The following is a 27,491-nucleotide window of genomic DNA, read 5'->3' as shown; positions in this document are numbered from 1 at the left end:
TCCTAAGTAGCTGGGACTACACCACCCCTGGTTAATTTTTTTAAATTTTTTTGTGGCGATGAGGTCTCTCTATGTTGCTCAGGCTGGTCTCTGAAATCCCAGGCTCAAGCGATCCTCACATCTTGGCCTCCCAAAGTGCTGAGATTACAGGCTTCAACCACCCTACCCAGTCATGACTCGAGTGTTTGTGTTTGTATAAAAAGAAAAGGAATACGAAGTTCAAAAGGTGACAAAAACTAATCTGTGCTGATAGATCAGCAGGGTATGGAAGGGAGGGGCCACAAGAGAGACTCCTCGGGTGCCCCAAATATGCCATATTTTTATCTGAATGGTATTTGCATGGGTATACACTTATATTATTATTATTATTATTATTATTATTATTGAGACAGAGTTTCACTCTTGTTGCCCAGGATAGAGTGCAATGGCACGATCTCGGCTCACTGCAACCTCTGCCTCCCGGGTTCAAGCGATTCTCTTGCCTCAGCCTCCCAAGTAGCTGGGATTGCAGGCATGAGCCACCACGCCCAGCTAATTTTGTATTTTTAATAGAGACGGGGTTTCACCAAGTTGGTCAGGCTGGTCTCAAGCTCCTGACCTCAAGTGATCCACCCGCCTCGGCCTCCCAAAGTTCTGGGATTACAGGCGTGAGTCACTGTGCCCAGCCAGGTATACACATATTTACAATTCATTGAGCTGTACACGTAAGACTTGTGTGCTTTGTGAATATTATGACGTGTCACTTTAGAAAGAAAATAATAGCAACGAAGGAAAATTCAGAAAAATGAGCTAGGATCAGATGATAAAGGGGTTGGGCCTATCAGAGAAGGGACTTGATCTATGTCTAGAAGGCAGCTGGGAACCATGGGAAAGTTTTGAGCAGGCAAAGGGCAGAGTCAGACTAGGGTGTCAGGAAGATCTCTTGGACTTCCTTCTTTCTCAAAAGAGCTCCTGGTTGGGTACAGTGGCTCACTTCTGTAATCCCAGCACTTTGGGAGGCCGAGATGGGTGGATCACCTGAGGTCAAGAGTTTGAGACCAACCTGGCCAACATGGTGAAACCCCATCTCTACTAAAAATTCTAAAGTAGCCAGGTGTGGTGGCAGGCACCTGTAGTCCCAGTTACTCGGGAGCTGAGGCAGGGGAATCGTCTGAATCTGGAAGCAGAGGTTGCAGTGAGCCGAGATCGTGACCTTCCACTCCAGCCTCAGTAACAAGAGGGAAACTCCAACTCAAAAAACAAAAACAAACAAACAAAAAAACTCCCATAGCACCCAGGATTTATAATGCTTCTCACAGCTGTAAATGTGTGCAGTGCTTTAATTTAATTTGGTCTTTTTCATCCACCTAAAATTTCGACAAGGTTAATTTGTCCTCAATTCTCCCAGAAACCAGCATGTTCCTTGATTCATAGTTATCTCTCAAAATGTGTTATTCAATAACTGCATGACTGAATGTTGGAGAGCATACAGAAATAAGACATTGTCAGCCAGGCGCGGTGGCTCACGCCTGTAATCCCAGCACTTTGGGAGGCCGAGCTGGGCGGATCACGAGGTCAGGAGATCGAGAACATCCTGGCTAACACGGTGAAACCCTGTCTCTACTAAAAATACAAAAAGAAATTAGCTGGGCGTGAGTGGTGGGCACCTGTAGTCCTAGCTACTCGGGAGTCTGAGGCAGGAGAATGGGGTGAACCCGGGAAGCGGAGCTTGCAGTGAGCCAAGATCGGGCCACTGCACTCCAGCCTGGGTGACAGAGCGAGACTCCATCTCAAAAAAAAAAAAAAAAGAAAGAAGACATTGTCTGTCTCTGACATTCAGAGACTTCTCAGAGGAGGTATTTCCCTTTGATCTTGAAGGATCATTTTGATTTGAAAACTGAAGAAAGGGGCTAGGTGTGATGGCTCATTCCTATAGTCCCAGCACTTTGGAAGGCCAAGGCAGGAGGATCACTTGAAGCCAGGAGTTCAGGACCAGCCTGGGCTGTACCATGGTGAGACCCTGTATCAACTAAAACAAAAAAAAGAAAGGTGGGTGGGGGCCGGGCGTGGTAGCTCACTCCCATAATCCCAGTACTTTGGTAGGCCGAGGTGGGTGTATCATCTGAGGTCAGGAGTTTGTGACCAGCCTGGCCAACATGGTGAAACTTCGTCTCCACTAAAAATACAAAAAAAATTAGCTGGGAGTGGTGGTGCGTGCCTGTAGTCCCAGCTGTTTGGAAGGCTGAGGCAGGAGAATCGCTTGAACCTGGGAGGCAGAGGTTGCAGTGAGCCAAGATCGTGCCACTGCACCCCAGCCTGGGCAGCAGATCGAGCCTCTATCTAAAAACAAAACAAAACAAAACAAAACAAAAAAAACAGTGCATGCCTGTAGTCCCAGCTACTTGGGAGGCTGAGGTGAGAAGATTGTTTGAGCTTGGGAGGTCCTGGCTGCAGTGAGCTGTGATCAATTGCACCACTGCAGTCAGACTGGGTGACAGAGTAAGAGCCTGTCTCAAAAAGAAAAAGCCAAGATAAAGGGGGAGGGTAGAGTTTAGGTGACAACCAAATGATAGCTTAGAGCAAAACAAGGTCAACATCGGGTCAGGACTGTCAAGTGAAACCAGTGTCCTGAATCATTGGAAACAAGAAGGTACATGTGAAATGTTGCATCCAGAAACCCTTTATCTGAAGCGCTGCACCTGCTTTGGAAATCAAGGCTGCTACTCTGTATCAAGTGGATTAGATCCTCCAAGCAAGAGTCAGATGTTTCATTTTTACTGATAGAGTTTCCAACAATTTATGAATTTAGAGAACAAAGTCTCTCCATGGGTAAAAAAAAACCATGTCCTTGGCCAGCATGGTGGCTCATACCTGTAATTCCAGCACTTTGGGAGTCCAAGACGGGCAGATCACCTGAGGTCAGGAGTTCGAGACCAGCCTGGCCAACTAAACCTTGTCTCTACTAAAAATACAAAAATTAGCTGGGCATAGTGGTGTGCTTCTGTAATCCCAGCTACTCGAGGAACTGAGGCAAGAGAATCACTTGAACCCAGGAGGCAGAGGCTGCAGTGAGCAGAGATCATGCCATTGCACTCCACCTTGGATGACACAGCGAGACTTCATCTCAAAAAAAACAAACAAAGCATATCCTTGAGAGACATAGTGTCTCTTGTTAACTTGGCAGCCAGCTTTATCTGTGTTACTCCAGTTCAGTGAGATAGCCCTCCTCCGACCCCAGTTACAGAGAAGGAAAGAAAGGGCTTTTAATGCAGCTACACGCCTCTGAACAGTACAATCACTGAGTGAGGGAATATACTTTTTTTTTTTTTTTTGAGACGGAGTCTCGCTCTGTCACCCAGGCTGGAGTGCAGTGGCGTGATCTCAGTTCACTGCAAGCTCCACCTCCCGGATTTACGCCATTCTCCTGCCTCAGCCTCCCAAGTAGCTGGGACTACAGGCACCCGCCACCACGCCCAGCTAGTTTTTTGTATTTTTTTTAGTAGAGACGGGGTGTCACCGTGTTAGCCAGGATGGTCTCGATCTCCTGACCTCGTGATCCGCCCCTCTCGGCCTCCCAAAGTGCTGGGATTACAGGCTTGAACCACCGCGCCCGGCCGGGAATATACTTTTTAGCTAGCTGTGAAGTCAAAACTGTTTGTTTTTATTTTTATTTATTTATTTTGAGACAGGGTCTCCCTCTGTCGTCCAGGCTGGAGTGCAATGACACAACTGTGGCTCACTGCAGCCTCAACCTCCTGGGGTCAAGGGATCCTCCCACTTCAGCCTCTGGAGTAGCTGGGACTACACGTGTGCACCACCATGCACTGCTAATTTTGTATTTTATGCAGAGAGAGGGTTTTGCCATGTTGCCCAGGCTGGTCTCAAACCCCTGGGCTCAAGTGATCCATCTGCCTCAGCTTCCTACAGTGTTGGGACTACAGACATGCGTCACTGTGACTGACTAAAACTTTGTGTGTGTGTGTGTGTGAGATGGAGTCTCACTCTGTTGCCCAGGCTGGAGTGCAGTGGCAAGATCTCGGCTCACTGCAAACTCTGCCTCCCAGGTTCACACCATTCTCCTGCCTCAGCCTTCCGAGTAGCTGGGACTACAGGCGCCCAACACCACGCCCGGCTAATTTTTTGTATTTTTAGTAGAGACGGGATTTCACCATGTTAGACAGGATGGTCTCGATCTCCTGACCTCGTGATCCACCCGCCTTAGCCTCCCAAAGTGCTGGGATTACAGGCGTGAGCCACTGTGACCGGCCAACTCTTTGTTTTTGTTTTTGTTTTTTGAGAGGGAGTCTTGCTCTGTCTCCAGGCTGGAGTGCAGTGGCACCATCTCAGCTCACTGCAAGCTCTGCCTCCCGAGTTCAAGTGATTCTCCTGCCTCAGCCTCCTGAGTAGCTGGGACTACAGGCGCATGCCACCACGCTCCGCTAATTTTAGTATTTTTATTAGAGACGGGGGTTTCGCCATGTTGGCCAGGATGGTCTCGATGTCTTCACCTCATGATCCACCCGCCTTAGCCTCCCAAAGTGCTGGGATTACAGGCATGAGCCACTGCGCCCGACCAAACTCTTTATAATAATAAAGATGCTGTATCACAACTATTAAGCCCACCTCAAAGATGGCACCTGAGGAGTCTCACCTCCAGGTATTCATGCTCCTGTGTGGTCTCCACCCACACTCAATAGAGCTAAACAGTGTGACCAAGAGGATACTGTGGAAATGACAGTGTGTGATTTCACAGGTTAGGTCAGAAAAGTCACTACAGCTTCCACCTCGTTCCCTTTCAGATCACTTCCTTTAGGGAAAGCCAGCTGCCACGTTGTGAGTGTCAGGCCTCTGAGCCCTAGCTAAGCCATCACATCCCCTGTGACCTGCACGTAGACATCCAGATGGACTGAAGCAACAGAAGAGCCACAAAAGAAGTGAAAATAGCCTTCACTGATGTCATTCCGCCACTGTGATTTGTTCCTGCCCCACCCTGATATGATATAATCTCTCCTGCCCTTAAGAAGGTACTTTGTAATAGTCTCTCTGCCCTTGAGAATGTACTTTGTACCCCATCCCAAACCTATAAGAACTAATGATTGCCGGGCGCGGTGGCTCAAGCCTGTAATCCCAGCACTTCAGGAGGCCAAGGTGGGCGGATCATGAGGTCAGGAGATCGAGACCATCCTGGCTAACGTCGTGAAACTCTGTCTCTACTAAAAATACAAAAAAATTAACCCGGCGTGGTGGCAGGCACCTGTAGTCCCAGCTACTCAAGAGGTTGAGGCAGGAGAATGGTGTGAACCCGGGAGGTGGAGCTTGCAGTGAGCCGAGATCGCACCACTGCACTCCAGCCGGGGCGACAGAGCGAGACTCCATCTCAAAAAAATAAAAATAAAAACTAATGATAGGCCGGGCGCGGTGGCTCAAGCCTGTAATCCCAGCACTTTGGGAGGCCGAGACGGGCAGATCATGAGGTCAGGAGATCGAGACCATCCTGGCTAATACAGTGAAACCCCGTCTCTACTAAAAAATACAAAAAACTAGCTGGGCGTGGTGGCGGGCGCCTGTAGTCCCAGCTACTCGGGAGGCTGAGGCAGGAGAATGGCGTAAACCCGGGAGGCGGAGCTTGCAGTGAGCTGAGATCCGGCCACTGCACTCCAGCCTGGGCAACAGAGCAAGACTCCGTCTCAAAAAAAAAAAAAAACTAATGATAATCCCACCACCCTTTGCTGACTTTCTTTTTGGACTCAGCCCGCCTACACCCAGGTGAAATAAACAGCCTTGTTGCTCACACAAAGCTCGTTTGGTGTTCTCTTCACATGGACGTGTGTGACAGTGAGGACACTCAAGCAGTCATACTCTGGTGGAACATGGGTGGCAGGAAACCAAGTCCTCTGGCCAGGTGAGTTAATCACTTTGGAAAGGGATTCTTCAGCCCCAGTCAAGCTTTCAGGTGAAGATAGCCCTGACTGGTATCATGACTGCAATTTTCAGGGAGCCCCTGAGCTGGAGTCACCCACCGAAGCCAGCCATTAGTTTCTTTCTTTCTTTCTTTCTTTCTTTCTTTCTTTCTTTCTTTCTTTCTTTCTTCCTTCCTTCCTTCCTTCCTTCCTTCCTTCCTTCCTTCCTTCTTCCTTCCTTCCTTCTTCCTTCCTTCTTTCCTTCCTTCCTTCTTTCTTTCTTTTCTTTCTTTCTTTCTTTCTTTCCTTCCTTCTTTCTTTCTTTCCTTTCTTTCTTTCCTTTCTTTCTTTCTTTCTTTTTCTTTTCTTTTTTTTTTTTTTGCGATGGAGTCTTACTCTGTCACCCAGGCTGGAGTGGAGTGGTGTGATCTCGGCGCACAGAAACCTCTGCCTCCTGGGTTAGAGATCTCTGCCTCCTCAGCCTCCCAAGTAGCTGGGATTATAGGAATACATCACCATGCCCAGCTGATTTTTTTTTTTTTTTTTTGAGACAGAGTCTCACTCTATCACCCAGGCTGGAGTGCAGTGGCGCGATCTTGGTTCACTGCAAGCTCCGCCTCCCAGATTCACGCCGTTCTCCTGCCTCAGTGTCCCGAGTAGCTGGGACTACAGGCACCCACCACCACACCCAGCTAATTTTTTGTATTTTTAGTAGAGATGGAGTTTCACCGTATTAGCCAGGGTGGTCTCGATGTCCTGACCTCGTGATCTGCCTGCCTCGGCCTCCCAAAGTGCTGGAATTACAGGCATGAGCCACTGCAGCCAGTGATTTTTGTATTTTTAGTAGAGATGGGGTTTAACCGTGTTGGCCAGGTTGGTCTTGAACTCCTGACCTCAATTGATCTTCCTCAGCCTCTCAAAGTGCTCAAATTACAGGCATGAACCACTGCACCTGACAGAGGCTGGGTAATTTATAAACAGAAGAGGTTTGCTGGGTGCAGTGACTCACGCCTATAATCCTATAGCTCTTTGGGAGGCCAAGGTGGGCAGATTATCTAACGTCAGGAGTTCAAGATCAGCCTGGCCAACATGGTGAAATCCCGTCTCTACCAAAATTACCAAAAAAGAAATTAGCCAGGTGCAGTGGTGCACATCTGTAATCCTAGGTACTCGGGAAGCTGAGGCAGGAGAATCGCTTGAACCCAGGAAGCAGAGGTTGTGGTGAGGTGAGATCCGGCCACTGCACTCCACCCGGGCCACAGAGTGAGACTTCATCTCAAAAAAAAAAAAAAAAAAAAAAAGAGGTTTAATTGGCTCATAGTTCTGCAGACTGTGTACAAGAAGTGTAACACAGGCATCTGCCTCTGAGGAGGCCTCAGGAAGCTTCCACTCATGGCAGACGAAGGGGGAGCAGGTGTCTCACATGGCAGGAGAATGAGCAGGAGAGAGTAGGGAAGGTGCTACACTGCTAAGACCAGCTCAGCGGTGGAGACCCTAACCCAGCAGCACTAGAGGAATTAAAGACACACACAGAAATATAGAGGTGTGGAGTGGGAAATCAGGGGTCTCACAGCCTTCAGAGCTGAGAGCCTTGAACAGAGATTTACCCATGTATTTATTGACAGCAAGCCAGTGATAAGCACTGTTTCTATAGATTGTAGATTAACTGAAAGTATTCCTTACAGGAAACAAAGGGATGGGCCGAAATAAAGGGATGGGCTCTGGCTAGTTATCTGCAGCAGGAGCATGTCCTTAAGGCACAGATCACTCATGCTATTGTTTGTGATTTAAGAATGACTTTAAGCGGTTTTCTGCCCTGGGCGGGCCAGGTGTTCCTTGCCCTCATTCCGGTAAACCCACAACCTTCCAGCGTGGGCGTCATAGCCATTACAAACACGTCACAGTGCTGCAGAGATTTTGTCTATGGCCAGTTTTGGGGCCAATTTATGGCCAGAATTTGGGGGCCTGTTCCCAACACTACACACTTTTAAACGACCAGATCTCGAGAGAACTCACTGTCGTGAGAGTGGTACCAAGGTGATGGTGCTAAACCATTCGTGAGAAAGCTGCCGCAGGATGCCATGAGCCAATCACCTTGCACCAGGCCCTGCCTCCAAAACTGGAAATTAAATTTCAAGATGAGATTTGGGCAGGGATTCAGATCCAAGCTACGTGTCAGTCACCATCTCATTTATTCCTCAGCAGAGGAAAGTTAGTAGTACCCCTTTACTGATGAAGTAACAAAGAGGCTGGGAGAGAGTATATTTAGGGACACTTCCTACCCAGACACTGTTCGTTTCCTGAGGTCACAGGCGCCGTCTGGCTCCAGTGCCCAGGCCTACACTTAATTGGTGAAACTGTTATGGGATCTTTGGGGTGTTGCTTTTCTGGCCAGAAACCTCTGTGGTTGGTGGTGCCTTTGCCCTAGTTCTTGTCCTGTGTCCAGGAAGAATGAGGTACGCAGACAAGAGAAGGGTGAACAAGACAAATAGGAGCTTTATTGAGTATTACAACAGCTCAGAGGAGACCCACAGTGGGTAGTTCCTCTCTGTAGGCAGGTTGTCTCTGCTCAGCTCTCAGCAGAGAGGCGGCCCTGGAAAGGGTAGCTCCACTCTATAGCTGGTCATCCTGTTGTCTCTCTGTCCTCTGCCTGCTCTGGCTGAGCCTGGGGCTTTTATGAGCTTCAGAGAGGGGAAGTGCATGCTTATTGGTCCATGGCAGCCATGGGCGGGCCCAGGAAAAAGCACCATGAGTTCCCCTTTCAGTCCACAGGACTGGCATCCTGGCCCCCAGGCTTCAGATCTGCCCTGGCCTGAAGGTGGTGCTTCATGGGGACCTGCCCCCCTCTGCCCAGGAGCCTGTCTGCCTCCCATGGCCATCCATGGTGCCCAGGCTGCTGGCACCAAGGGGCACCTTCAGGCCAGCGCCCAGCCACCCTTAGCACCCCTTCAGGTTCCTCTCTTGCACTCCTTGGCACCTAATGTCTGGAGGAGGCGGAGGTGGCAGGGTGCTCGCATGTTAGCACTGCTCTGAGCATGTGCACACCTGGCAGACAATGTCAGCACCTGGGCTCAGCCCCAACCCCACTCTGAGATCGGAGCAGGAGACGGGGTGGGGAGAGGCCAGGCAGTGGTAGCAGGCACCTCTGAGCCTACAAGGACAAAGGAGGCCTTACCAGGCCTCTCAGGAGTGCAGGGATGCCTGGGTCTACAGCTCTGGTTTGGGGGGCTGCAGTTGTGTCCTGGGGGGCGGGGCTCCTGCCTGCACTGTAGAGCAGGAGACCCACAGCCACAGACACAACTGGGTGGGGCTCCTGTCTACTCCCAGCTCCCAATAGCACAGGGGTATCTGGGTTGCAGCCACGGCCTGGACAGCTACAGTTGCTCCTGGGAAGCTCTCACCGCCCCGAGCTTGGAAGGGGCAGGGCTCCCGCGTGTCCCCAACTCCTGCTGGCTCCATGAAGCATGGCACCTGACTGTACCCCTGTGCAGCCTGAGGTGGGGGCTCTGGGTCCTCGCTAGGACTGGGCTGGCATCGGAGGCAGGGGAAATATGGCTGTGCGCTCCTCCTGTGACCCTGGCACTCAGAGATGGCCTGGAGCTCCCCCTCACCTGGCACAAAACCCAGCCCAGTCCCATGGGGGAAGCCCCCAGGGAAGCAGACTGCAGCGGTGAGGGGCTGTCCATCTCTTTCTGTGCCCCCCGCCGGCAGCAGCCAGTGTGATGGCAGCAGCTGTACCAGACAACCCACTGCTGCCATAAAACCCAAGCCAAGGAAAGTCAAGAGACAGAGAAAAACAGAGTCCTGGGCTGATGCCTGCCCTGCCCTGAAGGCTTTAATTACCAAGCACTCCATTCTTTTTTTTTTTTTTTTTTTTTTTTTTTTTTTTTTTTTTTGAGGCGGAGTCTCGCTCTGTCGCCCGGACTGGAGTGCAGTGGCCAGATCTCAGCTCACTGCAAGCTCCGCCTCCTGGGTTTCCGCCATTCTCCTGCCTCAGCCTCCCAAGTAGCTGGGACTACAGGCGCCCGCCACCTCGCCCGGCTAGTTTTTGTATTTTTAGTAGAGACGGGGTTTCACCGTATTAGCCAGGATGGTCTCGATCTCCTGACCTCGTGATCCGCCCGTCTCGGCCTCCCAAAGTGCTGGGATTACAGGCTTGAGCCACCGCGCCCGGCCAACACTCCATTCTTGTGTAGGCTTTTTTTTTTTTTTTTTAGAGATGGGGTCTCACTATATTGCCCAGTCTGGTCTCAAAACTCCTAGCCTCAAGTGATCCTCCTGTTTCAGCCTCTCAAAGTGCTGTGATTACAGGTGTGAGCCCCCATGCCTGGCCTTGTGGAGACATTCTGAGTTGTGTTTCTGACACTTTCCAAAGGAACAGCCTGACTACTATACTGAATTCAAGGAAAGGCAATTACAGGCAGGAAGAGCAAAAAGAACAAAAGTTGAGTAGCTTTCAGGAGTCCAGAAACAGACTGATTTCTGAGATGAGAAATCAGGCTGTTTTGCAAAAGTCACTCCAAGGCAATGAAGGTCACACCCCAGAGAGGCCATGACAGGCAAACGGTGGATCTGCCCATAGGTGTCTGTACCAGGTGCTTCTGGGAATGTGTTCCTGACCCTGCACATTCCTCCCTCTCCAAAATCTTTTTTTTTTCTTTTTTTCTTGAGACTGGGTCTCTCTCTGTCACCCAGGCTGAAGTGCAGTGGTGCAATCATGGCTCACTGCAGTTTCAACCTCCTGGAATCAAGTAGTCCTCCCACTTCAGCCTCCCAAGTAGCTAGGACTACAGGTGCAGGCCACCATGCCTGGATAATATTTTTATTTTTTGTAGAGACAAGATCTCGCCATGTTACCCAGGCTGGTCTCGAAATCCTGGCCTCAAGCAAGCCTCCCACCTTGGCCTCTCAAAGTGCTGAGATTACAGGTGTGAGCCGCCACGCCTGGCCTTCCCACATCATTCTGCCCGAATTATTTCCTTTTTCTTTCTTTCTTTTTTCTTTTTTGAGATAGTTTTGCTCTTGTTGCCCAGACTAGAGTGCAATGGTGCAATCTCGGCTCACTGCAACCTCCGCCTCCTGGGTTCAAGTGATTCTGCCGCCTCAGTCTCCTGAGTAGCTGGGATTGTAGGCATGTGCCACTATGCCCGGCTAATTTTGTATTTTTATTAGAGATGGGGGTTTCACCACGTTGGTCAGGCTGGTCTCAAACTCCTGACCTCAGGTGATCCGCCCTCCTCGGCCTCCCAAAGTGCTGGGATTACAGGTGTGAGCTGCCATGCCCGGTCCCGCCCAAATTATTTTCTAGTGACCCTTTGATACTGGGTTCTCCAGCTTCTGCCAAACCACTACCACGAAGATGTAGGATCTCTATAGGAACGACGTTTTTATTTATTCAGAGATACGTCAGCGTTTGTCTTGGGGGAAGGTGACTCCAATGGCCTTCCTCACCTCCTCAAGGATGTCAGCCAGGAGCTCACTTTCTACCAGGGGAATCACAGGACTTTCTTTCAGACCTGCGGGGAAAGTGTAGTTAGGGACCCCCCACTACCCACGCACCTGAAACCCAAATAACTACAATTCCCAGAATTCCATGTGGTACAATATACTTGGTTCAGGCAGATGGATGCTGCAGGGGTTCCTGGGAGATGTAGTTCTTTTTTTTTTTTTGGTGGGGGAAGCAAGAGTCTTGCTCTGTTGCCCAGGCTGGAGTGCAATGGTGCAATCTCAGCTCACTGCAACCTCCTGGGAGATGTAGTTCTAAACAGCAGGGTGACAGAGCAGGTGGGAAAGAGCCCAACGTTCCTCTACCAGCCTGGTGCCCGCCACCCCTCCAATATCCTTACCCTTGCGCAGGCACTCCCGGACATGCTTGGCCTCATAACTCATGCCTGCCCCGTTGTCAAAATTGCAGTCTTTTGGGACCGGGGGCAGCAGGAACTCCTTATGCTCCCCCTTCACCACCAGCTCGGTTGGGCACCAGCAGGGGTTGAGGAGCTGGAGGGAGAGAGGAAGTGGCGCTGCTGTCTTCACCAATGGTGCTCCTAGGGCTGCCCCCAGGAACATGCCAGGTGGTGCGCAGGGGCCTCCCTCTTGAACCTGGTGGCAAAGGGCTTGTCCCATCTAACCCCAGGGAGCTCTGGACCCTCCCTCATTTCTGGTTGCTAGAAGTTTGTTCCTTAGCAACGCTGCTGTCACACAAAAATCCCGTCTATCTCCCCAGGAGCAAACGTCTCCCTAACCTTAGGAGGTTAGAAACAAGGTGTTCTTAGGGCCTAGAGAGGAGGATTTATCTTCGTGGGTCTGTGAATCATGTTTTCTTCTTATTTCTTTTCTTTCTTTTTTTTTTTTTTTTGAGATGGAGTCTTGCTCTGTCGCCCAGGCTGGAGTGCAGTGGATCGATCTCAGTTCACTGCAACCTCCACATTCTGGGTTCAAATGATTCTTCTGCCTCAGCCTCCCGAGTAGCTGGGATTACAGGTGCCCGCCACCATGCCCGGCTAATTTTTTTTTTTTTTTTTTCCGAGACGGAGTTTCGCTCTTGTTGCCCAGCCTGGAGTGCAATGGCACGATCTCGGGTCACTGCCACCTCCACCTCTCCGGTTCAGGCAATTCTCCTGCCTCAGCCTCCTGAGTAGCTCAGCTTACAGACATGCACCACCACACCCAGCTAATTTTTGCATTTTTAGTAGAGATGGGGTTTCATCATGTTGACCAGGCTGGTCACAAACTCCTGACTTCAGGTGATCCACCCGCTATGGGCTGCCAAAGTGCTAGGATTACAGGTGTGAGCCACCATGCCCAGCCTGTATTTTTTTTTTTTTTTTTCAGTAGAGACGGGGTTTCACCATGTTGGCCAGGCCGGTCTTGAATTCCTGAGCTCAAGTGATCTGCCCTCCTCAGCCTCCCAATCACGCTGGGATTACAGGTGTAAGTCACCATGCTTGGCTATAGAATGGGGTTTTTTCCTAGCAACAGGGTCCCAGGAAGGCCATTTAAGCTGACCTTTGGTAACACCCAGATCCTCCCCTGAATGTGCTCCCAAAGTTCACAACTGTCCACTAAGCGTGGTTGAGAATAACTGGCTTCTCCTCCGGACTGAAGATATACATTTGAGACAGGATCTCACTCTGTCACCCAGGCTGGAGTACAGTGGCACAATCACAGCTAACTGCAACCTCAACCTCCAGGGCTCAAGTGATCCACCAGCTTCAGCCTCCCAAAGTGCTGGGATCACAGGTGTGACCACCATGCCGGCCAGGTGTATATATATAAACTTTTTGAGATGCAGTTTTGTTCTTGTCACCCAGGCTGGAGTACAATGGCACTATCTCGGCTCACTGCAACCTCCACCTTCCGAGTTCAAGCGATTATCCTGCCTCAGCCTCCCGAGTAGCTGGGATTACAGATGCTTGCCACCACATCCAGCTAATTTTTGTATTTTTAGTAGAGATGGAGTTTAACCATGTTGTCCAGGCTGATCTCGAACTCCTGACCCAGGTGATCTGCCTGCCTTGGCCTCCCAAAGTGCTGGGATTACAGGTGTGAGCCACCGTGCCGGCCAGGCCCAAGGATATTTGACAGCGCAATAGGTTAATCCTAAGTAAGGAGAGCTAGAGGCCCAGAACCCACCTCTTGGCTTGGTTAAGGAGGATGAACTCTTTAGCAATTATGTGAAATTGGCTGGTTAAGCCCTCATCTAGCTCTAGAGGCCATTTGTCCCCCCTCTATGTTAGGGGCACAATCCCCAGCGCTTGGGCCCGCCGCGCCTCACCTGTGCCATGCCCTTGGTGCCGCTCACGGAGGCCGTGTTGGAGAGCTGTGCGGTGATGCTGCAGGTGAAGCTGCCGTGGACCTCTCCTGGGTACTGCAGGAGCACCGTGACAGTGTCGTCCACACCTGGAGGGAAGTCCCGGGTCAGAGCAGAGGGCTCTCAGGGCAGAGTCTCTGAGACTGCACGGACCTCAAATCCTGCCTGTGAAACTTTGGGTGAGACACTTCACTTCTTGCATGGCAAGGCAAAAGAAGGAAGTGCTGGCTGGTGGCGGTGGCTCACGCCTGTAATCTCAGCACTCTGGGAGGCCGAGTGGGCGGATCACGAGGTCAGGAGATCGAGACCATCCTGGCTAACACAGTGAAACCCCCTCTCTACTAAAAATACAAAAAATGAGTCAGGTGTGGTGGCATGTGCCTGTATTCCCAGCTCCTCGGGAGGCTAAGGCAGAAGAATCGCTTGAACCTGGGAGGCGGAAGTGGCAGTGAACCGAGATCATGCCACTGCACTCCAGCCTGGGTGACAGAGTGAGACACTGTCTCAAAAAAAAAAAAATGAAGTGCTACAGCATGGATGAGCATTGAGTACACCATGCTAGGCCAGGCACGGTGGCTCACACCTGTATTCCCAGCACTTGGGGAGGCTGAGGTGGGCGGATCACCTAAAGTCAGGAGTTGGAGACCAGCCTGGGCAGGATAACCCTGTCTCTACAAAAAATACAAAAAATTGGCCAGGCGTGGTGGCTCAAGCCTGTAATCCCAGCACTTTGGGAGGCCGAGGCGGGCGGATCACGAGGTCAGGAGATCGAGACCATCCTAGCTAACGCGGTGAAATCCCGTCTCTACTAAAACTAAAAAAAAAAATTTGCTGGGCGTGGTGGCTGGTGCCTGTAGTCCCAGCTTCTCAGGAGGCTGAGGCAGGAGAATGGCGCGAACCCGGGAGGTGGAGCTTGCAGTGAGCTGAGATCGCGCCACTGCACTCCAGCCTGGGTGACAGAGCAAGACTCCGTCTCTCTCTCTCTCTCTATATATATATATATATAAAATAAAATAAAAATACAAAAAATTAGCTGGGGCTGGTGGCGACTGCCTATAATCCCAGCACTTCGGGAGGTTGAGGCAGGAGGATCACCTGAAGTCAGGAGTTCAAGACCAGCCTGGCCAATATGGTAAAACCCTGTCTCTACAAAAATACAAAAACTAGCCAGGCATAACGCCAAGTGCCTGTAGTCCCAGCTACTCATGAGGCTGAAGCAGAAGCAGCGCTTGAATCCAAAGGCAGAGCTTGCAGTGAGCCGAGATCACGCCACTGCACTCCAGCCTGGGTGACAGATCGAGACTCTCTCTGCCCGCCAGAATAAAAGAAAGAAAGAAAAAGAAAACACCACGCTAAGTGAAAGAAGACCAGAGATGGGTCAGGCACAGTGGCTCACACCTGTAATACCAACACCTTGGGAAGCCAAGGTGGGAGGATCTCTTGAGGTCAGGAGTTCGAGGCTGCAGTGAGCCAAGATGGTACCAGTGCACTCCAGCCTGGGTGACAGAGTGAAAAAAAAAAGTCATATATTGTATGAATCCATTTCTATGAAATGTTCGAAATTGGCAAATCCATACGTAAGTCTTTCTTTTCAGGAAAAAAGATTAGTGGTTGTTTAGGAATGAGTTGGGGGAGGAGAGAATTGGGGAGTTACAGCTAAAGGTATAAGGTTTTTTCATCTTTTCATCTACCTCCATCCTGGGCTACAGAGCGAGACTCCGTCTCAAAAAAAAAAAAAAAAAAATCAGTCTAAAATTGTGGTGATGCACCACAATCCCCAATATACTAAAAGCCATTGCATTAATTAGAAACTTTTTTTTTTTTTGGTGGGTCTTGCTATGTTGCCCAGGCTGATCTCGAGCTCCTGGGTTAAAGTGATCTTCCCGTCCTGGCCTCCCAAAGTACTGTGATTACAGGTGTGAGCCACCACGCTGGGCTGGAGGCTACATCTTTCTGATTCAGAGTTCTTCCTCTGTACAAACTTCTGTTTTATAGGCTTGTGCAAATAGGCTTTCTCATCACTAAAAAGGGGTTAATGACAGAACGCACCTCACAGTGTTGTTACAAGCATTACGGTAAATGATACAAAGTGCATAAAGCACCTAAGAGGCTATTTATTTTTATCATTTTTTATTTATTTATTTTTATACATTTTTTGAGATGGTGTCTCACTCTCTCAACCCAGGCTGCAGTACAGTAGCACGATCTCGGCTCACTGCAACCTCCACCTCTCAGGTTCAAACGATTCTCCTGCCTCAGCCTCCCGAGTAGCTGGGATTACAGGCACCTTCCACCACACCCAGCTAATTTTTATAGTTTTAATAGAGATGGGGTTTCACCATGTTGGCCAGGCTGGTCTCGAACTTCTGACCTCAAGTGATCTGCCTGCCTTGGCCTCCCAAAGTGCTGGGATTACAGGCATGAGCTACTGAATCTGGCTATTTTTATTTTTATTTTTGAGACAGAGTCTCCCTCAGTCGCCCAGGTTGGAGTGCAGTGGCATGATCTTAGCTCACTGCAAGCTCCGCTTCCCGGGTTCAAGCGATTCTCCTGCCTCAGCCTCCTAAGTAGCTGGGACTACAGGTGCACACCACCATGCCTAGCTGATTTTTGTATTTTTAGTAGAGACTGGGTTTCGCCTTGTTGCCCAGGCTGCTCTCGAACTCCTGGCCTCATGTGATCTGCCCACCTCAGCCTCCTATAAGTGCTGGGGTTAGAGGGGTGAGCCACTGTGCCTGGCCCCAAGAATTAGCACTTGATAAATGGAATCTGTTGTTTCAACTAGTACTTAGCATGGAAATCATTCAGATATTCCACTGAGTTTTCCAAAGTGCTTCCTTCAAGCTATTGTTTTGTTCTGGCTTTTCATTGTTTTCTGTGGTACTGTTTGCAAAGATGGCCAGTATAATTTCCTCTATGAGTGTCAGTTTTCTTCTTCTGTCAAGAAGTACAGTCTTGGCTGTGCACAGTGACTCACACCTATAATCTCAGCACTTTGGGAGGTGGAGGCAGGAGGATCACTTGAGTCCAGGAGTTCAACATTTATGTCCAACCTGGGCAATACAGCGAGACCCCGTCTCTACAAAAAATAAAAAATTTAGTTGGGTGTGGTGGCTTGTGCCTGTGATCCTAGTTACTCAGGAGCTGAGGTGGAAGATTCCTGGAGCCTGGAAGGTCAAGGTTGCAGTGAGCAATGATTGTGCCACTGCACTCAGCCTGAATGACAGAGTGAGACCCTGTCTCAAAAAAAAAAAAAAAAAAAAAAAAGGCTGGACATGGTGATTTATGCCTGTAATCCCAGCACTTTGGGAGGCCAAAATGTGTATATCACTTGAGCTCAGGAAGTTGAGACCAGCCTGGACAACGTGAGGAAACCCCATCTCTACCAAACAAAAACAAAAACAAAAAAAACAGCAGGCGTGGTGGCCTGCATCTGTATGCCCAGCTACTTGAGGGGCTTACAGAGGAGAATCATTTCAATTTAGGAGATTGATGCTGCAGCATGCCAAGATCACACCACTACATTCTACCCTGGGTGGCAAAGTGAGACACTATCTTAAATGAAAAAAAAAAATACAGTCTAGTTGCCCATCTCTGAAAACTGAGCTGGCCATGTAACTTGCTTTGTCCAATGGGTCAACAGCAAATATGGTGTAATTAGAGGCCTGAAAAGTGCTCGCACATCAGGAATTCTCACATCATGATGTGAACGGTATCTAGCCAGCTGGATAGGCCAGGTGGAGGAGAATCAAGGCTTCCCAGACAGTCACCTACCACCTGTAACACATAAATGAAGCCGTACCAGACTGTCCAGTCCCAGCTGAACAGCCAACTGACTGCAGCTGCAGGAGTAAGACGAGCAGAAGAACCATCCAGCAGAGCCCAGCTGCAATTTGCCAATGCACAGAATCAAGCTAATAAATGATTGCTATTAGAAGTCACTAAGGTTTTTTGTTTGTTTGCTTGTTTGTTTTTGAGACAGGGTCTGGCTCTGTTCCCCAGGCTGGAATGCAGTGGCACCATCTCAGTTCACTGCCACCTCTGCCTCCCAGGCTCAATTGATCCTCCCTCCTCACCTTCCAGAGTAGCTGGACTATAGGTGCACGCCACCATGCCCAGCTAATTTTTTTTTGCACTTTTAGTAGAGACAGGGTTTTACCACGTTGGCCAGGGTGGTCTTGAACTCCTGGCCTCAAGTGATCTGCTCACTTCAGCCTCCCAAAGTGCTGGGATTATAGGCATGAGTCACCATGCCCGGACTGAAGTCACTAAGTTTTGTGGTAGGTTTTTTGTTTTTTGTTTTTTGCTGCTGAATGTAACTTTAATAAAGCATTAAAGCATGAATTGCTTCTTGCTTCTTGGGGTTAAAGGTCAAAGAGGAAGGGCATCACATCTGGCTGGCTCATGCCCTGTTGGATACTTTCCAGCTGAGTGGAAGCCAAGGCAAGGGCCTCTTCTGCAAAATGGGGCAACTTTTTTTTTTTTTGAGATGGAGTCTCACTCTATTGCCCAGGCTGGAGTGCAGTGGTGCCATCTTGGCTCACTGCAACCTCCACCCCCTGGGTTCAAGCGATTCTCCTGCCTTAGCCTCCCAAATAGCTGGGATTACAGGTGTCTGCCACAATGCCTAAGCTAATTTTTGTATTTTTAGTAGAGATGGGGTTTCATCATATTGGTCAGACTGGTCTCCAACTCCTGACCTCAGGTGATCCGGCTGCCTCGGCCTCCCAAAGTGCTGGGATTACAGGAACGAGCCATGGCGCCTGGCCAAGTGGGGTAGTCTTTTATGTAGCAAAGGATCACGTAGATAACTTCAAAAAATAATAATTTTATATTTATTAACTGCCATTTGCCTCAGCAGTTACTTCATTCACTCCCATGACAACCGTATTAGTGACACTTTACCAGTAAAGTGATTAAGATTCAGAGATGTTAAGTCTGCTGGCTAAGATCACATAGCAAAGTCCCAGGATAGTGCTCGCCTGCAATCTTGACTCTAATCCTCTCTGGCTTCATGAAAAGTTGTTCTTGGCCGGGCGCGGTGGCTCAAGCCTGTAATCCCAGCACTTTGGGAGGCCGAGACGGGCGGATCACGAGGTCAGGAGATCGAGACCATCCTGGCTAACACGGTGAAACCCCGTCTCTACTAAAAAAAAAAAAAATACAAAATTAGCCGGGCGAGATGGTGGGCGCCTGTAGTCCCAGCTACTCGGGAGGCTGAGGCGAGAGAATGGCGTAAACCCGGGAGGCGGAGCTTGCAGTGAGCTGAGAACTGGCCACTGCACTCCAGCCTGGGCGACAGAGCGAGACTCCGTCTCAAAAAAAAAAAAAAAAAAAAAAAAAAAAAAAAAAAAAAAGAAAAGTTGTTCTTCTAGGTGTCTGATCTAATTCTCATTAAGTTAGAGACTTGTCCCCAGCTCAGTGCTTCCACAGGGAGTCAGAGTCATTCCCATTACTATGAAATATTCCAGGATAGATGGTACCTGTCTCATGACGCCTTCCCACAACGGAAATCTTCTCTGGCTTCTGCCCTCCAAAGACCATGGAGATGAACTGGACACAGTAGATGCCCAAGTCCAGCAGGGCACCCCCGGCCTGGGCCCAGTCTACGGCCCGGGGAACATGGGTGAGGTTCTTCCCAAATTCTGCCCGAGCCACCCGGAGGTCTCCTAGAGTTCCCTGGGCCAAAACAGACCTCAGAGCCTCGGAGGCAGGAAAGAAGCGAGTCCAGATGGCCTGCAGACCACAAGCAAAGGAGTTAACGAGCCAGTTCTAATCCCTTCGGGGGTCCCAATCGTGGGGGATACCCACTGCGACCCAGTCTCCAAACACAGCCCATCAGACCCCAAGTTGTATCCCCCTTGCTCCTGACTCTCTTGACTTTTCTTCTTTTTCCTTTTTATTTTTTTTTTTTTGAATAGAGATAGGATCTCACTATGCTGCCCAGGCTGGTCTGAACTCCTGGGCTCAAGCACCCCTCCCCACCTCAGCCTCCCAAAGTGCTGGGATTACAGGCAGGAGCCACCGAGCCCTACTGACTTTTGTTCTTTTTCATCTGGACCATTGCCCCAGTCTCCTCATGTTAGGGGCTGAATTATGTCTCTCTCCCTCCCACTTCTACCCGGCCAAACACAATTCATGTGTTGAAGCCTTAACTCCCTAGTACCTCTGAAAGCGACTGTTGTGACCACAGGGTAATCCCAGCTACTCGGGAGGCTGAGGCAGGAGAATCGCTTAAAGCCAGGTGGCAGAGGTTGCAGTGAGCCAAGATCACGCCACTGCACTCCCGCCTGGCGACAGAGTAAGACTCTGTCTCAAAACAACAATGACAGCCAGGCACGGTGGCTCACCCCTGTAATCCCAGCACTTTAGGAGGCCGAGGCGGGCGGATCACGAGGTCAGGAGATCGAGACCATCATGGCTAACACGGTGAAACCTCGTCTCTGCTAAAAATACAAAAAATTAGCTGGGCGAGGTGGCGGGCGCCTGTAGTCCCAGCTACTTGGGAGGCTGAGGCAGGAGAATGGTGTGAACCCGGGAGGCGAAGCTTGTAGTGAGCCGAGATCATGCCACTGCACTCCAGCACTCCAGCCTGGACGACAGAGCAAGACTCCATCTCAAAAAAACAAAAACAAAAAACAAAACAACAACAACAATGACAACAAAAACCAGAGTTCTGCCTCTTGGAGCACCCAGTCTAGAGAGACAGAGAATAGGCGACTAAGGGATGAACAAAGGAATACCAAGGACACAAATAAAACGGAGGCTCCTTCACGCAGTAGGGCCGGGGCAGTGACACCCTGAAGAGTTGACATTCCAGGGGAGATGGAAGCTCCGTGGACTAGGCAAAGGGCCCAAGAAAGAATGTCATGGGCAGAGCCGGGAGAATGGGCAAAGGTCCCAAGGCTGCACTCCAGAATTTTTCTTTTTTTTTTTTTTTTTTTTTTTTTTGAGACGGAGTCTTGCTCTGCCACCCAGGCTGGAGTGCAGTGGCCGGATCTCAGCTCACTGCAAGCTCCGTCTCCCGGGTTTATGCCATTCTCCTGCCTCAGCCTCCCGAGTAGCTGGGACTACAGGCGCCCGCCTCGTTGCCCGGCTAGTTTTTTTTTTGTATTTTTAAGTAGAGACAGGGTTTCACCGTATTAGCCAGGATGGTCTCGATCTCCTGACCTCGTGATCCGCCCGTCTCGGCCTCCCAAAGTGCTGGGATTACAGGCTTGAGCCACCGCGCCCGGCCTTTTTTTTTTTTTTTTTTTTTTTTTTGAGACGGAGTCTCGCTCTGTCGCTTGGGCTGGAGTGCAGTGGCCGGATCTCAGCTCACTGCAAGCTCCGCCTCCCGGGTTTACGCCATTCTCCTGCCTCAGCCTCCCGAGTAGCTGGGACTACAGGCGCCCACCACCTCGCCCGGCTAGTTTTTTGTATTTTTTAGTAGAGACGGGGTTTCACCGGGTTAGCCAGGATGGTCTCGATCTCCTGACCTCGTGATCCGCCCGTCTCGGCCTCCCAAAGTGCTGGGATTACAGGCTTGAGCCACCGCGCCCGGCCAGACTCTGTCTTAAAAAAAAAAAAAAAATTCTGGGCCGGGCGCGGTGGCTCAAGCCTGTAATCCCAGCACTTTGGGAGGCCGAGACGGGCGGATCACGAGGTCAGGAGATCCAGACCATCCTGGCTAACACTGTGAAACCCCGTCTCTACTAAAAATACAAAAACTAGCCGGGCGAGGTGGCGGGCGCCTGTAGTCCCAGCTACTCAGGAGGCTGAGGCAGGAGAATGGCGTAAACCCGGGAGGCGGAGCTTGCAGTGAGCTGAGATCCGGCCACTGTACTCCAGTCCAGGCGACAGAGCGAGACTCCGCCTCAAAAAAAAAAAAAAGACAGAGTCTTGCTCGTGTCGTCCAGGCTGGAGTGCAGTGTCCGGATCTTAGCTCACCACAACCTCGGCCTCTGGGGTTCAAGCGATTCTCCTGCCTCAGCCTTCTAAGTAGCTGGGATGACAGGCGCCCGCCACCACATCTGGCTAATTTTTGTACTTTTTTAGTAGAGACAGGGTTTCACCATGTTGGCCAGGCTGGTCTTGAATTCTTGACCTCAGGTGATTCGCCCGCCTTGGCCTCCCAAAGTGCTGGGATTACAGGCGTGAGCCACCGTGCCCCACCCACACCAGCAATTTCTAAAAATGCTGACGCAAGAGTGTCAGGGCTCACAGGGCAAGGGCGGGGCCAGACGCATGTGGTCCAGGTCCATCCAGGCTCCGAGCAGTGGAGAGGAGCGTGAACACGGGCCTGGGGGCACCGGGGAGCCAGGAGCAGGCTCTAAGCCTGGATGTTGTGACAGTAGGCTACTGGTGCCCCCAAAGATATCCATGTCCTGATCCTCGGAGTCTGTGAATGTGTGACTTTACAAGGCTAAGGGGTCCTGGTGGATGGGATTACATTAAAGACCTTGAGGTGGGGGCTGGGCACGGTGGCTCACGCCTGTAATCCCAGCTCTTTGGGAGGCCGAGGCGGGAGGATCACTTGCAGTCAGAAGTTCGAGACCAGCCTAGACAACATGGTGAGACCCCGTCTCTACTAAAAATACAAAAATTAGCCAGGCGTGGTGGTGGGTGCCTGTCGTCCCAGCTACCTGGGAGGCTGAGGCAGGAAGATCGCTTGAACCCGGGAGGCAGAGGTTGCAGTGAGCCAAGATCACGCCACTGCCCTGCACTGCACTGCAGGTTTGTAGGGGGCTCCTTGTAAGGAAAGAGACCACTACTACTCCTGCTGCTCTCCTCCCCTCACCTTGCCTAGTTCACAAGACAGGAGAAGAGAGAGTGAGAAACAAAAGTAAGATAAATAGCCAGACAACCTTGGCACCACCACCTGGCCCTAGGAGTTAAACAAAGTAATAATAACACCAACCCCTGGCCTAAAACTACTTATGTTATCTGTAAATTCCAGACACTGTATGAAAAAAAAGCATTGTAAAGCCTGTAATCCCAGCACTTTGGGAGGCCGAGACGGGCGGATCACAAGGTCGGGAGATCGAGACCATCCTGGCTAATACGGTGAAACCCCGTCTCTACTAAAAAATACAAAAACTAGCCGGGCGAGGTGGCGGGCGCCTGTAGTCCCAGCTACTCGGGAGGCTGAGGCAGGAGAATGGCGGAAACCCGGGAGGCGGAGCTTGCAGTGAGCTGAGATCTGGCCACTGCACTCCAGTCCGGGCGACAGAGCGAGACTCCGCCTCAAAAAAAAAAAAAAAAAAAAAAAAGAAAAAAAGCATTGTAAAACTTTTTGTTCTGTTAGCTGATGCGTGTAGCCCCTAGTCATGTTTCCCACGCTTGCTCCCTTTATCACAACCCTTTCACGTGGACCCCTTAAAGTTGTAAGCCTTTAAAAAGACCAAATATTGGCCGGGCGCAGTGGCTCAAGCCTGTAATCCCAGCACTTTGGGAGGCCGAGACGGGCGGATCACGAGGTCAGGAGATCGAGACCATCCTGGCTAACACGGTGAAACCCCGTCTCTACCAAAAAAATACAAAAATCTAGCCGGACGAGGTGGTGGGCGCCTGTAGTCCCAGCTACTCAGAAGGCTGAGCCAGGAGAATGGCGGGAACCCGGGAGGCGGAGCTTGCAGTGAGCTGAGATCCGGCCACTGCACTCCAGCCCCGGCGATAGAGCGAGACTCCGTCTCCAAAAAAAAAAAAAAAAAGACCAAATATTTCTTTCTCGGGGAGCTCGGCTCTTAAGACACGAGTCTGCCAACACTCCCGGCCGAATAAAAAACCTCTTCCTTCTTTAATCCGGTGTCTGAGGAGTTTTGTCTGAGGCTCGTCCTGCTACACTTGGTCCTTCCAACCTCTACCTGGAACCCCACCCAAACTAAGCCCATTGCCATTCTATACCACTTTCACTCTTCGCATCTTTTTCTTTTTTTTTTTTTTTTTTTTTTTTTTTTTTGAGACGGAGTCTCGCTCTGTCGCCCAGGCAGGAGTGCAGTGGCGCGATCTCGGCTCACTGCAAGCTCCGCCTCCGGGTTCACGCCATTCTCCTGCCTCGCCTCCTGAGTAGCTGGACTACAGGCGCCCGCCACCGCGCCCGGCTAATTTTTTGTATTTTTTTTTTAGTAGAGACGGGGTTTCACCATGGTCTCGATCTCCTGACCTTGTGATCCGCCCCCTCGGCCTCCCAAAGTGCTGGGATTACAAGCGTGAGCCACCGCGCCCGGCCAATCTTTTTCTTAAAAACTGACAGAAGGGCCGGGCGCGGTGGCTCAAGCCTGTAATCCCAGCACTTTGGGAGGCCGAGATGGGCGGATCACGAGGTCAGGAGATCGAGACCATCCTGGCTAACACGGTGAAGCCCCGTCTCTACTAAAAAATACAAAAAACGAGACGCCGGGCCTACCGCGGGAGCCTGAGGGAAGCCGTGCATTCCGTTCCAAGGCGTCTGTGAGCCCGCGTAGTATACGCCATGAGCAAAGCTCACCTTCCCGAGTTGAAAAAATTTATGGACAAGAAATTATCATTGAAATTAAATGGTGGCAGGCATGTCCAAGGAATATTGCGGGGATTTGATCCCTTTATGAACCTTGTGATAGATGAATGTGTGGAGATGGCGACTAGTGGGCAACAGAACAATATTGGAATGGTGGTAATACGAGGAAATAGTATCATCATGTTAGAAGCCTTGGAACGAGTATAAATAATGGCTGTTCAGCAGAGAAACCCACGTCCTCTCTCCATAGGGCCTGTTTTACTATGATGTAAAAATTAGGTCATATACATTTTCATATTAGACTTTTTGTTAAATAAACTTCTGTAATAGTCAAAAATGCCTTCTCAAATGTTCTGAATATAGAATATTAGCTCTCACTCCAATTTTTTCTAACATGAATTTTCCTGGTTGACAATGATTTCAAAGGGTTTTATGCATTAAAGTGGAATAATCGTATTAAATGTGAAACAAGAAAAAAAAAATACAAAAAACTAGCCGGGCGAGGTGGCGGGCGCTTGTAGTCCCAGCTACTTGGGAGGCTGAGGCAGGAGAATGGCGTAAACCCGGGAGGCGGAGCTTGCAGTGAGCTGAGATCCGGCCACTGCACTCCAGCCTGGGTGACAGAGGGAGACTCCGTCTCAAAAAAAAAAAAAAAAAAAAAAACGGACAGAAGATCCAAGCAATTTCACTAAGTCTTGCCGTGTTTACTAAGGGCCAAAAGCAATGGCTCTCGTGGTAATAGATGCTGCCAAGGAGATTCAGATACATCCTGGCAAATGCACTGACCCCGCCCACCCACTGGCAACCATATTAAGTAATGGTAAGCACTGCTATACTAGATGTTGGAAGGGCTCCTCTGCCCTCACCTCCATAAGGAAGAGGCCTCGGGATCGGGCCTCCGTGACCATCTCACGAACTTCCGCCGCGTTCACCCCCATGGGCTTCTCGCACAGAACGGCCTTGCCCGCCGCCAAGCACAGCATCACTGCCGCCTTGTGCTGGGGGTGCTGGGTGCCAACGTAGGCCACCTCTAGGGTGGGAGTAAGTAGGTCAAGAGGTCAGCAGCGCCACCCACCCAGACCGCCGAGCTCCGCCCACAACTTCGAGGCCCTGCCCTAGCACCCAGGGACCAGGTGGTTCGTCACACCCAGTCTCCCCTGGGGAGCTGTCCTTAGGAAGAAGCTGTTACCTCTCGCCATTCTCTCTCTCTTTTATTTTATTTTAATTAATTAATTAATTTATTTATTTATATATTTATTTATTTATTTTTAAGACCAAGTCTCACTCTGTCGCCCAGGCTGGAGTGCAGTGGTGCGATCTTGGCTCCCTTCAACCTCTGCTTCCCGGGTTCAAGTGATTCTCCTGCCTCAGCCTCCCGAGTAGCTGGGATTACAGGTGCGTGCCATCATACCTGGCTAATTTATTTTTATTTTTTGTAGAGATTGGGTCTTGCTATGTTGCCAAGGCTGGTCTCGAACGCTAAATGGAGTTTAACACCTACTAGACAGCCAGTCCCAGACCAAGCCCGTTTTACAGTTCGCCTCCCAGCCAAAGGTCTTGACAGAACCCAAAGGGACTGGCCCATTCTGAGGAGCCTTGCATTTTACACGGGGCAGCCAGGGGGCAGCGCTTCAGGGGCGGCAGCCAGCACTCCCATCGCCCTCGCCACTCACCCACATTCGGGTCCTTGGCCAGCTCCTCATAGGAGCCGTAGGCCTTGGGGATGTCGTGTTTCTGTGCAAACTCCTTCGCACGGCTCAGGTCGCGGGCCGCCACCGCCACCACCTGGAGGGGGGCAAAAATTGGATTTAAGGGGTTGGGGCAGGCGTGGAAATTGGATGGAAGGGAGGCGAAGGAGGAGGCTACCACCAGGAGAAGGGGAAACGTGGTCCCGGGGGAAGAGATGATGGGGGCTGGACATTTGGGCCCTGGGAAAGAGAGATCTGGGGGAAAGCCATTATTAAATCCCCCAGTATCTAAATTATCTTCACAGTAGCTCACATCAAGGCCTTTCCAAACCTCAAGACACTCAGGTTTGCAGAACAGAGGTGGAGACGGAGGTAGCAAGGAAGCAGACGTTTCACTGCCATGACGACTCACTCACTAGTCCGGAACCCTAAACTCCCTGCTCCGTTAGACTCTGGAGTCCCAGCCCCCCGCCTCCTCTTTCCCAGAATCCGGAGGGCGGGCGGACCTGGTGCTCGGAGCGAGGCAGTGTCTGCAGCACGGCCGTGAAGTCGCTGGAGATGAGACCGACAGACACGATGCCCCAGCGAACCGCCATCGTTGCGATGCGGGGCCCATGAAACCTTCGGGCTCTCGAGGCGCCAATTAAGTACCTGACGCCCCGCCCACCCTGGGGGCGGGTCCCCATCCTCCGCCCCCATTGCTCCTACGCCGTTTCTCGTTGGCTCCAGTCGACAGAGAGATTATTTAGTTTTAGCTTCCCCATTCGGCGAAAGCACCATTTAGCTCCGCCTTACAGAGGGAACCACATCTAGATATCGCTTCTGCAGATCTCTATCCTATGACTTCAGGCTCGCCGGGTACGCCGGGGAAGGATAGCGTGGGGAGGGGAAGCTTGCTTCCTTGCCGACACCAGTCCTTGAAGAGTTAGATTTAATGTCTTGCCCTCTGGACTTTGTGGCAAAACTTTACCCTGACTTTTTTGCTCTCAAAGCCACGCATCATTAGGAGTCGTTCAGAGGGAGAGAAAGGATTGTAACAGCAAACTTAATAATTATTACTAATATGTATAGAGCACCTGTAGGCCAGCCCCTCAGCTCCGCGCTTTACCTTCCTCCTTCCTAATTTCTCCCCGCAGACCTGGGAAGTAGCTTCTACTGTCCCCAGTTCACAAAGGGGGAAACAGACTCCAAGATCCCTGGTCATTTTTTTGGAGGTCTCACAGTCAGGAGGTAAAGACCTGGAAATTGGCTGCTTCCAGAAGCTGTAGCTTTAGAAAACAGGCTACTTTCCTTGTTAAGAGCCCAGGAGCCTGGCTGACTGGTTTCAAAACACTCCTTACCCCTTCTTGGTTGTATTGCTTTTGAACAAGAGGCCGCCCTCTCTGGTCCTCACTTTTCTATTCTGGAAAGCAGAGATCATAACATCTACCTACATAGGGTTGTGAGGAGGATTCATTGAGCTCTGTGGTCTATTACGTAAAATATACTGCATTATTATAATTATTATTGATAGAGGTTCTCACTCTGTCACCCAGGAAGGAGTGCAGTGGCACAGTCACAGCTCACTGCAGCCTCAAATTCCTTAGCTCAAGGAATTACCTCCTGCCTTAGCCACCCCAGTACCTGGGACTACAGTA

The 27,491-nt window shown here is 50.5% G+C and overlaps 2 protein-coding genes across 3 annotated transcripts; one reads left to right on the top strand and one right to left on the bottom strand.

Annotated features, from left to right (window-relative positions):
* Nucleotides 1-11,097: 11,097 nt before the first annotated feature.
* Nucleotides 11,098-26,510, bottom strand: DHDH (dihydrodiol dehydrogenase). 2 transcript variants are annotated; one of them, XR_004440445.1, is made up of 7 exons: nucleotides 26,361-26,510; nucleotides 25,840-25,951; nucleotides 25,033-25,196; nucleotides 19,173-19,425; nucleotides 13,654-13,778; nucleotides 11,489-11,876; nucleotides 11,098-11,395 (listed from the first exon to the last, which is right to left on the bottom strand). XR_004440445.1 is itself a non-coding variant. In XM_033223952.1 (7 exons), the coding sequence occupies exons 1-7, from the start codon at nucleotides 26,448-26,450 to the stop codon at nucleotides 11,286-11,288; spliced, it is 1,005 nt and encodes a 334-aa protein (XP_033079843.1). In that variant the 5' UTR covers nucleotides 26,451-26,510; the 3' UTR covers nucleotides 11,242-11,285. The 2 variants fall into 2 exon arrangements, 1 of the variants encoding a protein (XP_033079843.1); XM_033223952.1 differs by having other exon boundaries at nucleotides 11,242-11,395; nucleotides 11,726-11,876.
* Nucleotides 24,068-24,503, top strand: LOC117091537 (small nuclear ribonucleoprotein G-like). The gene has a single exon (XM_033223953.1). It carries the CDS (start codon nucleotides 24,143-24,145, stop codon nucleotides 24,371-24,373), a length of 231 nt encoding a protein of 76 aa, XP_033079844.1. The 5' UTR covers nucleotides 24,068-24,142; the 3' UTR covers nucleotides 24,374-24,503.
* Nucleotides 26,511-27,491: the final 981 nt, after the last annotated feature.

This window comes from Trachypithecus francoisi, unplaced genomic scaffold (assembly GCF_009764315.1).
Source record: "Trachypithecus francoisi isolate TF-2019V2 unplaced genomic scaffold, Tfra_2.0 Lachesis_group12, whole genome shotgun sequence".
NCBI classification, from domain to species: Eukaryota; Metazoa; Chordata; class Mammalia; order Primates; family Cercopithecidae; genus Trachypithecus; species Trachypithecus francoisi.
This window is presented reverse-complemented; position numbering and strand designations above follow the sequence as displayed.